The following is a 12,651-nucleotide window of genomic DNA, read 5'->3' as shown; positions in this document are numbered from 1 at the left end:
AATATTATACCTTTATTTAAAAATAAACATCCATTCTAAAATCTCTGTATTTATATTATAAAAATGCTTTTAATTCAATATAGTAGAGAGGAACAAATATAATTTGTAATTTACACTTACAGCATATCACAGATTTTCTCATAATCTAAATAATTATGTGACATAATGTATCTCTGGTTTAAAGAAGCAGGTCAACTCTCCTGTGATTTGCAATGTCTTGCAGGAATTTAGTTAAAAATATGGAGGGAGAGAGGGAGAGAGACTTATATGTGATCAGAACCTGGAGCAAAAAAGGGAAAAGGGATAATAGCTCATAGACGAAACTGAAGTATTCTCCCCAAACTACTGCAAAACCTTTGTTTAGAAAGGGTACAGAGTATAACAAGGCCAGATTTTCTTTTGAACCTTTAAAAATAATTTCATAGCAGTTCTGGAAAGAGAATTAGCCATGACCTGGGCAGCAGTACATATTCTATAAAAGCAAATGATTTCTGTGGCATATTAAATAAGATACGGGGCTAGATCTTATTGTACCACCTAGTTTCAACCTGGAAAGGAAACAATAAAATCTGCATGGAGTTCGTTTGATGTCATAATCAATCATCTAATAAATATTTAACACAGGAACAAATGTGTAAGACATTGGACTGGACTCTGTGAAGGACTAAATAAAATACATAAGTCACATATAATCTTCAAGGGCAACTTTTCTAGAATGAGAAAAAATTAGACCTACCTATCCAGGGCTTAGAAATTTTGTAAAGGCATGATTATTGCATTTAAAAAAGACTGAAAAAGTGGCTGGACTGATAATGGATTTTAAAAACTCTCTACGTTATATATCACGACATAAAGCATAGTCAGGCTATTTGATCAGATACTCACAGAATGATTGTAAGAAGGTTCCAATATCACAGGTAGTGACATTTTCCCTTGAAGATTCAATTTCGTCAAATAAAAAATCTTTTCCCCCACAATCTTTTCCTTTTTCATACGGTGCACACCATACAGTCTAAACCGAACTGCATAATTTCCAATCATCTCGGATTCAACATGATTGAACTTGAATGTCTCTGTGAAGACAGGGCATGGTCCTCTCTGGATGCTGGTTTTTGCTCTCTGCTTCTTTATAGGTAGAAGAACAAGGTGTACTTGCCATGAGTTGCCACCTGTCCTGTTATATGTTGGGATATCGGTGACAGCTGTCACTGTTACCAGAAGCTTCTGTTCTTGTGAGTCATAGTCAAAAGTCACATCCAGTGTGCCATATTTAGCTTCTGGCTCAGGATCAAAAGGTTTGGGAAGCTGTGAAGATGATCCTTGAGCTGACATATCCTAAGAAAAGCAAATTCAAATGTTTTCAGTTTTTAACTCTAGTATTTAATCAAGCATGTAAATAAACACCTGATATTGCTTTAGGAGGAGGATGTGAAAACTGTCACAAAGAAGGTAATAATAAGTAACAGTCAACTACGATCAAAAGCTACTCCACAAGGTCAGAGGAGTAAACGTGGTAGGTTAAACTCAAAAGCTTATCATAATACAAAGAATTTAGTATTCCCCATCACAATTTTGATAAAGTTGGATATGTTTTTATAATTAAAAATACATGCTTCAAGATGTATCTCTCTTCCTTTTGTAGGAAACTACCAAATTGCACTTTCAACATTATAAACAATGCAACTGACAGCTCAGTATTAGGCTGGATAGAAAGATAATGAATACAAGCATAAGGCCATTGAAAAATTTGGTCCCCTTTGGAAAGTTTGTTCTAAAACACCCCATCTGTAACAGAGTGTAAGCACCTTGAGGGCTTGGAAATCAAGGGAAATGGGAAATATGAAAGTATAAATACAGAGGCCTCAAAAATACTTGTGGCCAAATACTTATTTTCAATAACACATACATTATTTACACTTTAATTTTTAACCTCAATTTAAAACTACGTATTATTTTCTGAGGTTACTTACTGTTGAAAATCGCTGACTACACATTTCAAAACTTCCAGAAAGACCAAAACTGTACATTTTAATGATGAGGCTGGAAGAAGCTGTACCTGTTTTACCCAGAATTGTCTCAAATTCCTGCCAGCCTAAGTCCCTGGAATGTAACAAGAGGGTTTGGCTACTTACCGACTGTGCCAAACCCAGGTCCCTGACCTTTCAACGACACCACTTTGTCCCTTCAAGCATTTTAACAAGTCTTAAACATCTTAAAATGATGGACATTTTAAAATGTGGACCAATTTTATAATTTTCTGCTTCTGAACGTGTCCTGCCTATGGTAGCAGCCACTCCTACTAGTCCCATTCTTCTCTTTTTGCATTTCTGAGAAGGGCTACCAGAGTTGAGGCAGAAACACACCATCCTGCAAGAGACTGCCCTTCAAAACTTTCCTTGTGGCCGCTATGCTCATGAGACTTGGCTTTGGTCAGTGGGAGGCAAGCAGGGTTGTGTCTGAAACATCCAGATTAGGTTTATAGAGGAAATTACTTGACCTTCACTCTCTTTTTTTCTCAGGCTTCCCACCAGCAGATACGCAGGTAGGATGGGTGGCTCTGCTTGGACCATGTGGACTAAGACAAATACTCCAGGGGACGGCAGAGTGACAAAAAAAACAACCTTCCGCCCTGCCCGCCCCCCCCCCCCAAGCCCCTGAATGATGTAGAGCGAAGCCACCTACTCCCCTAGACTGTCGTTAAATGAAAGACAATCTTCTGTGGTTTTTAGCCATCATATTGGTCTCTTGTTAAAGCAGCTGAACACAAACTCTAACTGTTGTACTAACCATGTGCCAGGCTGTGTTTCAGTTGGGGAAGACTCAGCAGAGAACCAAAAATACTCAGGTCTTTTACATATAAATCTTACATGTCTACCTATGGGTGACCCTGCTTGGTACCATGTATGAAAAAAAAGAAGAAATGAAGAACAACACTTAGGGAGAGGGAACAGACTCTTAGAGAAGGATTCAGCTTTTTTTTTTTAAATGGAATATGATGAAATCAGGATAAACATATTCTTATTCTGTGAAAAAAAAATTGACAATCTAGAGCAAAATGTTTTAACGTATGCCAGTTCATAATTGGCAATCAAAGATGATTAATTACATGGCTTTGATTTTTCAATGAAATACTTTCTAAAATAGTATCATAATAGCTAAGATTTACAAGGCAGTAAAAAATTTCATAACGTCCCAGAGAGGGTTAAAAGGGTGGACCTTTATAGACAAAAATTACTATTTGTGTTCTCTAAACAGGCTACTAGAAAATAATCCCTCCTTTCAAGGTGTCTACATTTGAATGACTGTCAGCTAGTAACAGGTCATCAGCAGAGTTTTTGACCTTCTTGCCAGGGAACCCTCACTGGAACCCTCACTCCTATCCCAGTTTAGTTGTGCGTGTAGATGGGCACTAACATAGCTATGCTCTGAATTAAACGAAGAGGAAAGTAAGACTTTTCTATTTGATAAATAGTATCTATTAAAGGAACAGTAGAAAGCAAAATAAATTTGAAAAAACACAAGAGTGGACTTTATACTAACAGAGGCTATAAAAACATCTAGATATTGATACAACATGCACTTGCTGTAGAGTCTGAATATATTCAATTCTGCTACAGAGACACAAAAACAAGCAGGATAGAAGAGACTAAGTGTCATCAGACAGCAAGCTGGCAGCTTCTGAAATATGGGCAAAACTCAACGCCTGTGTTAACCATAAATAATGAATAAGGAAGTAATCTGAGAGGCAAAATTCAGAAGATACAGTAAATACAGATAGTAACTAAATTAATAACTTGGAAGATATGCCAAAGACAGACATAATGAATCAAAAATATAATAGAACAAATGAGTACTGCCTAAAGGAAGGAATGTAAGGCCCAAGCCGTGATCATGTCACCTCTGAGCTAAAGCTCTGTCACCCATGTGTTCCTTAATGGAAATAGAACCTAGGTTGATTTAGTAGGCTAACTGGCAACTTTTACTGATGACAGGAGTAACTGTCCCTGCATCTCTCCCAGAAAACAAGTATATGTTTTTGGCCCCTGGCACTGTTGTTTACATCTCAACTCTTGGGGTGCCTGGCTGGCTCAGCTGGTGGAGTATACAAGTCCTGATCTGGCGGTTGTGAGTACAAGCTCCACGCTGGGAGTACAGATTACTTTAAAAAAACAAAAACAAAAACAAAAAAACTCAACTCTTCTCCCTGTTACTACAACCGTATATAGGGAACACTGATGGGGCAGAAAGAGTGACATAGGACACTTGGCATTACTTAAACCAAGGCTTACATAGTGTATTCCTACCACCTGTACCTACTGGCATCCTATTCTAAGTGTGTTAACCTACCTCACCTTGCTCCTTTTCTTACATTATATTTGAAATAGGTTAAGACTCCTAAAAACTGAGAATAAACCGAGGGTTGATGGGGGGTGGGAGGGAGCGGAGGGTGGGTAATGGGCATTGAGGAGGGCACCTGTTGGGATGAGCACTGGGTGTTGTATGGAAACCAATTTGACAATAAATTTCATAATTAAAAAAAAAAGAAAAAAAAGAAATAGGTTAAAACACATGTGCATGCACACACACACACACACACACACACACACACACGTGATCTGAGCATCTGAATTTGGTCCATGAGTTCTCTGAAACAGCTTGCCTGGTAGGGTACCAGGCAAGGGAGGGTACCATGCCAATGATCAAAGTAATTTCCCACACAACGATTTAGGTCAAGAAGGGCAACAGAATATAGCTGTTAAGAGCACTGCTTTTGCAGTCAGACAGACCTGCGTTTGCATTACAGTTCTACCATCTAATAGGTGCTTGTATGTGGGCAAACTGCTTAACTCTCTGAGTCTTAATATTTTCATTTGTAAAATGGAAATAACTTCCTGAAGATGAGGTTGCTAAAATTAACTGAGCTGACTATAAAGCTTATAGCCAAATTTCTGGCACAACTGTTGACTGCTATTGTTATTGTTAACTCCTCCATTAACTTGTTGGCTATCTATCCAGTGTGTAAACCTACAAAACAGTGGTCTCAAATTTGTTCATGCACAGAGCACAAAGAAATAGTCTTTGTGGAAAACCAAGAAATACGGACGTGTTAAACTTAAAATTCCAATGTGGAATTTTCTTCTAAATTAGATACTATATTAGAATACTAGAAATGGTAGAAACATAGTGACAGATAACACGTGTTTTTAGAAATTATGTAAGGAAAACTTAAAATTGTGGGAATTCTGTTCATGGCTCTACTTCCATTATTTAATTTTGGCAGTATATGGAATTCACCTAGTGAGAACACTGACATAACTAGAATACTACTATCAAATGCTGTTTGGGACAAAAGTTGTAAAAAGCTGCAGTCTAAAAGAAAGTAAGTCCTAAAAGTACATAGTACCTAATGGAAAGCTCAAATTACTATTACAGTGTTCATCATTGTTGAAAGATTAAAACAAATCCTTTTAAGAACATGGAAAGACTTCAAAAGTTCAACACATGTATTTTTGTTGTCATTTTCACTTTTTTGCTTCAAAATAGGAAATAACTTAAAACACAACCAACAACTCTGAGTGATGCCATGAATCCAAATGTTGTTAATAAAGCTGAGCATCACTCTTCCCTTCCATATTCCATCACATAAAAATGCAAAAACATCATTTTTGAAAAACCTATAAAACATCAGTGAGCAACCTCCCAGAAGTAAAAATATCCAAACTAAAAGAAGTTTAAAAATAAAAAAACACATAATAGGAGCCTCAAGATGGAAGAAACAGGTAATTCCAGAATGTTTGGTATACAATGTTAAAATAAAAAAGACCTATCTTGAGGTGGAAACCTGGGGAAGACAATTTTTCAGTATCTTGGGTATTGCTCTCATTTTTAGCTACGCATCCTCCTTTTGGGGAAAAGGGGGTGGGGTGGGTGAAGGATAGTCGAGACAGTCCTGACATGTCTGCTGGATCAAGATTAGATCAAGGAGAACACGGGTACCTTAAGCCACAAAGGACAAGGATAGTGATGAAACCGTCTTACCAAGAGGAGAAGCACAGGATTATTATCCTCCAATAACGTCCATTTAAAAAACTCTATGTGCTTTTTTACTTACTTCTGGGCTCAGGACTGCAGTGCTGTCACTTGGAACGTCTTCTTCATATCCTTTATTATGAAAACTTTCTATTTCGTGACCTGTGCTTCCTTCACTTGGGCACTTGTTATATGAGCATCGTGGACTGTTGCTGCAGTGGGAAAATTCACATTTACTGTCCCCAATTTCTGAGGGCGTACATGAGAGATGGGGAGAACCACTGTCATCCTGATATGGTGGTGGCTGCAATTCATCCAGTGGGGGTGTTCTTCTCATTCTCTGAATGCAGTTTCCTGACAATGATTAAGAATCTGGTCACTGTTTCCAATTAGCCTCAACATGCAGTACCGTCCACAATAACTGTAAATAACTTAAAAAAAAAACTGGGTTAAAAAATCTGTGGCAACATAACTGTTAGAGTCACTCATGAGTTTCCTCCTTCCCTAATTGAGAGACACAGAAATAAAATAGCCTGGTTTTCCACTCCTCTCCTCCTGCATAATAAGATTAGGAAAGATAAAAGTCATATTCTCGGAGAGATGCTGTCATGTACCATAAAAATGGGAGAGCGAAAAATATTAGTGCAATAGCTTATTTACTTAGTTCTTTCTTTCCAAACAGTCTGGAAGCATACACATTTTACCTACTCCCCTATGACGAGTGGCTCCTCTAGTCACAACAGGTGAGGATATGGTGGGTACAACAAATATAAGACATCATTTATTTTCTCCAATGACTGAGATGAACTTAAACTAGCATTTAGCTCAGAACTATTCTTCCACATCCACCCTAGATCCAGAATCCTAAATTGAGGTGCATCGTGAATCTAGGCCTAATCCCTAACACTGAACAGAGACTTAAAACTGCATTTCACCCTGTCTCAACTACCCAGCGGCCACTCACTGCCCCACTGCACCATGTGTCCCTAACTCCTTCTAAAGTTCAGCTCTACCTTGTCTATAGCGCGCATTGCTACCTGCAGCAATTCATTTCGAACCATATTTTCTTTCAGCCTTAAGTTATCCTTTTAATTTTTACCTCAATGATCTATCTCAGTAACCCAGAATAAATATGTCTCTGAACAGGATACAGGTGGGGGGAGGTGGATGATGTAAAAAAAAAAAAAAAAATAGTTGAGTACATAATTTAAGAACAGCTAAGTCTCAGCTAAATCCTGAATGCAATATCAGATATTAAATTTAAACATTGCTCATTTTTTCTTTTAATGGACTGTGAATCTCTGTTCTCAAAAGGGACCCTGAGAGGAGGTATTTTGTATTGTAATTCTTATAATGGAGTTCAGTTCAAATGTTCAATAGGTTTTCTATTCTTCCTAAGACAGAAAAACTTTACATAAGAAAAACAAAACTCATTTAAAAATTTCCACAATGCCTGGTTCAAATTAAAATTTGCATGAACTTAGCACAAATTTACATATTTATAGCTCAGAAGCCCAAATTTTAGAAAAAGAAAACTAAATGTCTTACCTAGTGAGTCTAACATTTAGTTAATAAAGCATAAGCAAAAAATAAACAAGTTACTGAACTAACATATTTGAAACTAAATTTGAGAAGGGAAGATAAAGTTGATACACTGCACTTAGCAGCAAATAAAACACAACACCCCAGGTTTCAGAGAGGGGTTTCCAGGAAACCTTTGGTTTTCCTGATAAAAGCAGGCCCACTCAACTGGCATGCCCTTTTTGTCCACTGGTCTTTCTCCTTCCTCCTCCTTGGACGCGCTGCAGCCATTTTGTAACCATGAAGCAACAAGCGTGACAATGAAAGCTAAGGATGGAGAAGCAGACAAATAGAACATATCAGGGTAACTGAAACATCGCTAAGTAGCTATGTCCAAACTTCCTGAAGCCTGAAACAAATCCTGCTAGGTTAAAAAGTACAACAGCAAGACATTGATAGTTGGATATCCTGTGGTTTCCAAATATATTCTCTACTGACGGTTTTTAAATTATTTAACCAATGTCCTCCCCTCATTAAAGATGTATATTTAATCAGTCACTGCGTTATAAATTAAATGGTAATATCTAGTATTTACTGTAACATAAAATCAATTAAAAATTTCCCAGTGTTGTGGTTTCAGGAGTCAGAATACCGTCTTTTCCTTTATCTTTACCTACATATATGTTTTTTAGAAGAGAGGTGATCTTTCTCAGATCTCAGACCTCAAATTGCTCAGCACATAGTCCCACGGATAGCACTGACAGAACTAGGTACATATCTAGTCCTGAACCCATCTCAGGGGAATGGGATTGCCATAATTCACTCAGATTAATCAGAAGCCATCAGAGTGAAGGTGGAGATGGAGTCAGCTTCAATGTCCATACCTATGTGGAAGAGAATAGGTGCCACCCACCCAGAAAAAAGAGAAAGGACTCAAATAAATAAAATTAGATATGAAAAAGGAGACATTACAACAGATATAACAGATACAAAGGATCATATAAGATTAACAGGAACAATTATGTGCTAACAAATGGGACAACCTAGAAGACACAGATAAAGTCCTAGAAACATACTAGCTACCAGGACTGAATCATGAATAGAAAATCTGAACAGACAAATAACCAGTCAGTAATCAAAAACCTCCCGGGGTGCCTGGGTGGCTCAGTCAGTTAAGCATCTGACTCTTGATTTCAGCTCAGGTCATGATCTCATGGTCGTGAGACTGGGTCCCAGTGGGCATGAGCCTAATTAATATTCTCTCTCCCTCTGTCCTTCCCCCAGTCTTTCCGTCTCTAATAAAACAAAACAAAGCAAAACAATGACAACAACAAAGAAATCTCCCCCCCAAAAAAAGTAGGACCAGATGGCTTCACTGGTGAAGTCACCAAAACTTAAAGAGAAATTAATACTAACTCTTCTCAAAATGTTACAAAAAAATAGAAGAGGAGGGAACACTTCCAAACTCATTTTACCAGGCCAGCATTACCTTGACACCAAAGCCAGACAAAGACACCACAAGAAAATTACAGGTCAATATCTCTAATAAACACAGGTGCAAAAATTCTCAACAAAGTATCAGCAAGCTAAATTTAACAATACATTAAAAGCATCATACAGCATGATAGATTGGGATCTACTCCAGGGATTTAAGGGTGGTTCAATATCTGCAAATCAATGTAATACAACACATTAACAAAACAAAGGATAAAAATCATAGGATCATCTCAGTAGATGTAAAAAAAGCATTTGACAAAATTCAACATCCATTCATGACAAAAACTCTCAAGAAACTGAGTACAGAAAGAACATTAGTCAACACAATAAAGGCCATATATGACAAACCCATAGCTAACAGTATATTCAATAATGAAAAGCCGAAAGCTTCTTCTCTAAGATAAGGAACAAGACATAGATCTGACTCTTACCACTTTTATTTAATATAGTTTTGGAAATCCCAGCCAGAGAAAGAAAAGAAATAAAAGGCATCTAAATTGGAAGAGAAGTAAAACTATCTCTACTTCCAGATGATGATATTATATAGATAAAAAACTGAAAGAATCCACCAAAAAACTGTTCGAATGAGTGAATTGGGGGGCACATGGGTGGCTCAGACTGAGATTAAGCATCCAACTTCGGTTCAGGTCATGATCTCACAGTTCCTGAGTTCAAGCCCCATGTTGGGCTCTGTGCTGACAGCTCAGAGCCTGGAGACTGTCCCTCTCTCTCTGCCCCTCCCCTGCTCATGCTCTCTCTGTCTCTCTCTCAAAAATAAACAAACATAAAAAAAGCAAGTTCAGTAAAATTGCAGGATGCAAATCAATATAAGAAATCAGTTCCATTTCTACATATTAACAACAAAGTATCAGAAAAGAATGTTTTTTTAATTCTCTTTACAGTTGCTTCAAAAAGAACACAATATCTAGGAATAAATTTATCCAAGGAGATGAAAGATGTACCTGTACACTAAAAACTACAAGATACTGATGAAAGAAACTGAAAAAGACACAAAATAAATGGGAAGATATTTTATGCTCATAGATTGGCAGAAATAATACTGTTAAAATGTCCATAAATTGGGATGAGCACTGGGTGCTGTATGTAAGTGATGAATCACGGGAATCTACTCCTGAAGCCAAGAGCACACTGTATACATTGTATGTTAGCTAACAATAAATAAATAAATAAATAAATAAATAAATAAATAAAGATTCAAAGTGACCCTCTATCAAAATTCCACTGGCATTTTTCACAGAAATAGAAAAAAACAATCCTAAACTTTGTATGGAACCATAGAAGACTCCAAAGCCAAAGCAATCTTGGAAAAGAAAAACAAAGTTGGAGGTATCACACTTCCTGATTTCAAATTATATTACAAAGCTATAGTAATCAAAAGAGTATGGCATTGGCATAAAAACAGACACACAGATCAACAGAACAGAGAACCCAGAAATAAACCCACACATACAGTAAATTAATTTATGACAAAACAGCCAAGAATACACATGGGAGATGATAGTCTGTTTAATAAATGATGATGGGAAAACTGGACAGTCACATGTGAAAGAATGAAACTGTATCATTATCTCACATCACACACAAAAATCAACTCAAAATAAAGACTTGAACATAAAGCTTGAAACTATAAATCTTAAAAGAAAACATAAGGAATAAGTTCCTTAAAACAGTCTTGACAAGATTTTGCCTTTGCTAGAAGCAAAGGCAACAAAAGCAATAAATAAGTGGGACTATATGAAAATAAAAAGCTTCTGCATAGAAATCCATCAAAAAAATTATAGGCAATCTATGGGATAGGAGAAAATATTTAGAAATCATATACTCAATATTTAAAGAACTCATACAATTTAACAGCAAAATAACAATCTGATTTAAAAATGGGCTGAGAAGGGGTGCCTGAGTGGCTCAGTTAGTTAAGTGTCTGACTTCAACTCAGGTCGTGCTCTTGCAGTCCTGAGTTTGAGCCCCGCGTTGGGCTCTGTGCTGACAGCTCAGAGCCTAGGGTCTGCTTCAGATTCTGTGCTTCCTCTCTCTCTGCCTCTCCCCTGCTCACGCTCTCTTTCTCTCTCAAAAATAAATAAACACTAAAAAAAATGGGCTGAGGAACTAGACATTTGTTTCAAAGAAAACATCCAAATGGCCAATAGGTACATGAAAAGGTGGTCAACATCACTATCATCAGGGAAATGCAAATCAAAAGCATAATGAGATATTTCACACCTGTTAGAATGTCCAATAACAAAAAGAATGCATAACAAATGCTGGAATAGGATGTGGAGAAAAAGGGACCCTTGTGTCCTTTGGGTGGGAATGTAAACTGGTAAAACCACCATGGAAAAACAGTACAGAGATTCCTCAAAAAATTAAAAATAGAATTACCATAAGATCAAGCGACTCCACTCCTGGGTATTTATCTGAAGAAAATGAAATCACTATCCCAAAAAGATATCTGCACTCCATGTTCCCTGCAGGATTCTTTATAATAGCCAAGACAGGCAAACAACCTAAGGGTCCATCAATGGACGAATGGATAAAGAAAATGTGGTATACACACACACACACACACACACACACACACACACACACACACTGGACTATTATTCAGCCAGAAAAAAGAAGAAAACCTTGCCATGTGACAACACAAATGGACCTTGAGGGCATTACACTGAGTGGAATAAGTCAGAAGGAGAAAGAAAAATACTGTATGACGTTACTTATAAGTGAAATCTACAAAATCTGAACTCATAGATATGGAGAACAGATTGGTCATTGCTAGAGGTGAGGGTGGGGAGTGGAAGAAATGTGTGAAGGTGGTCAAAAGGTACAAACTTCCAGTTAAAAGATAAATAAATCCTGGATGCAACATACAGCATGATGACAGTTAACAACAATGTACTGTAGATTTAAAAGTTGCTAAAAGAACAGATCTTAAAAGTTCTTACTAGGGAAAAAAATGTGTAACTATGTGAGGTGACTGATGTTAACTAAACTTACTGTGGTAAATCATTTTGCAATAAATACATGTATCACATCCTATGTTGTGCTAATACCTTAGACTAATACAATGTTATGTATCAATTATATCTCAGTAAAATTGGAAAAAGAAAAGAATGACTAAACATTTCTTTTACAAAAGCTTGTACACTAATTGAGAGTATAAAAAAATATATTCACATGAAACAAAAGGAAAAGAAACAAACCAAAAAGAGTATATGCCTAAAGCATACAGGGTCCACGGAGGAAGATAAAGGACATTGGCTAGAAAAACCCGCATGATCAAATCCTTGACTCCCTTATCCTTCAATCTGATTTCATATTCATCTTGATTAAAACATCTTCTCTGTGGTCTTTCTTCTTCAACAGCTGCTTCACTATATTAATCCTTGTCTGAACTTCCTTCTCATGTGACCAACACAATCTAATTTCTGTCCGGTAATAATCGAATACCTTACTTCCATCAGGTCCCAGTTTAGATGTCAGCCAACCAGGATATATTTACATAGCTGAGCTCTAGTCATCTGGCTCTTGTTGATATTTAGTGTAACTGCTCTCCAGGGACTAAAGCACTAGTTACCCAAAAGA

At 37.0% G+C, this 12,651-nt stretch overlaps 1 protein-coding gene across 5 annotated transcripts in view; it reads right to left on the bottom strand.

Moving 5' to 3' along the window:
- SYT14 (synaptotagmin 14) overlaps positions 1-12,651 on the bottom strand; it is a 219,405-nt gene that overhangs the window by 68,721 nt on the left and 138,033 nt on the right. For all 5 annotated transcript variants that reach the window (XM_045452413.1, XM_045452414.1, XM_045452415.1 and 2 more), the window contains 2 exons: positions 6,113-6,384; positions 886-1,335 (listed from right to left, as the gene is read on the bottom strand). In XM_045452413.1, the coding sequence (XP_045308369.1) occupies positions 886-1,335; positions 6,113-6,384 (722 nt within the window). The remainder of the gene's footprint in view (positions 1-885; positions 1,336-6,112; positions 6,385-12,651) is intronic.

The sequence above is a fragment of the Leopardus geoffroyi genome, chromosome C3 (genome assembly GCF_018350155.1).
Source record: "Leopardus geoffroyi isolate Oge1 chromosome C3, O.geoffroyi_Oge1_pat1.0, whole genome shotgun sequence".
NCBI classification, from domain to species: domain Eukaryota; kingdom Metazoa; phylum Chordata; class Mammalia; order Carnivora; family Felidae; genus Leopardus; species Leopardus geoffroyi.
This window is presented reverse-complemented; position numbering and strand designations above follow the sequence as displayed.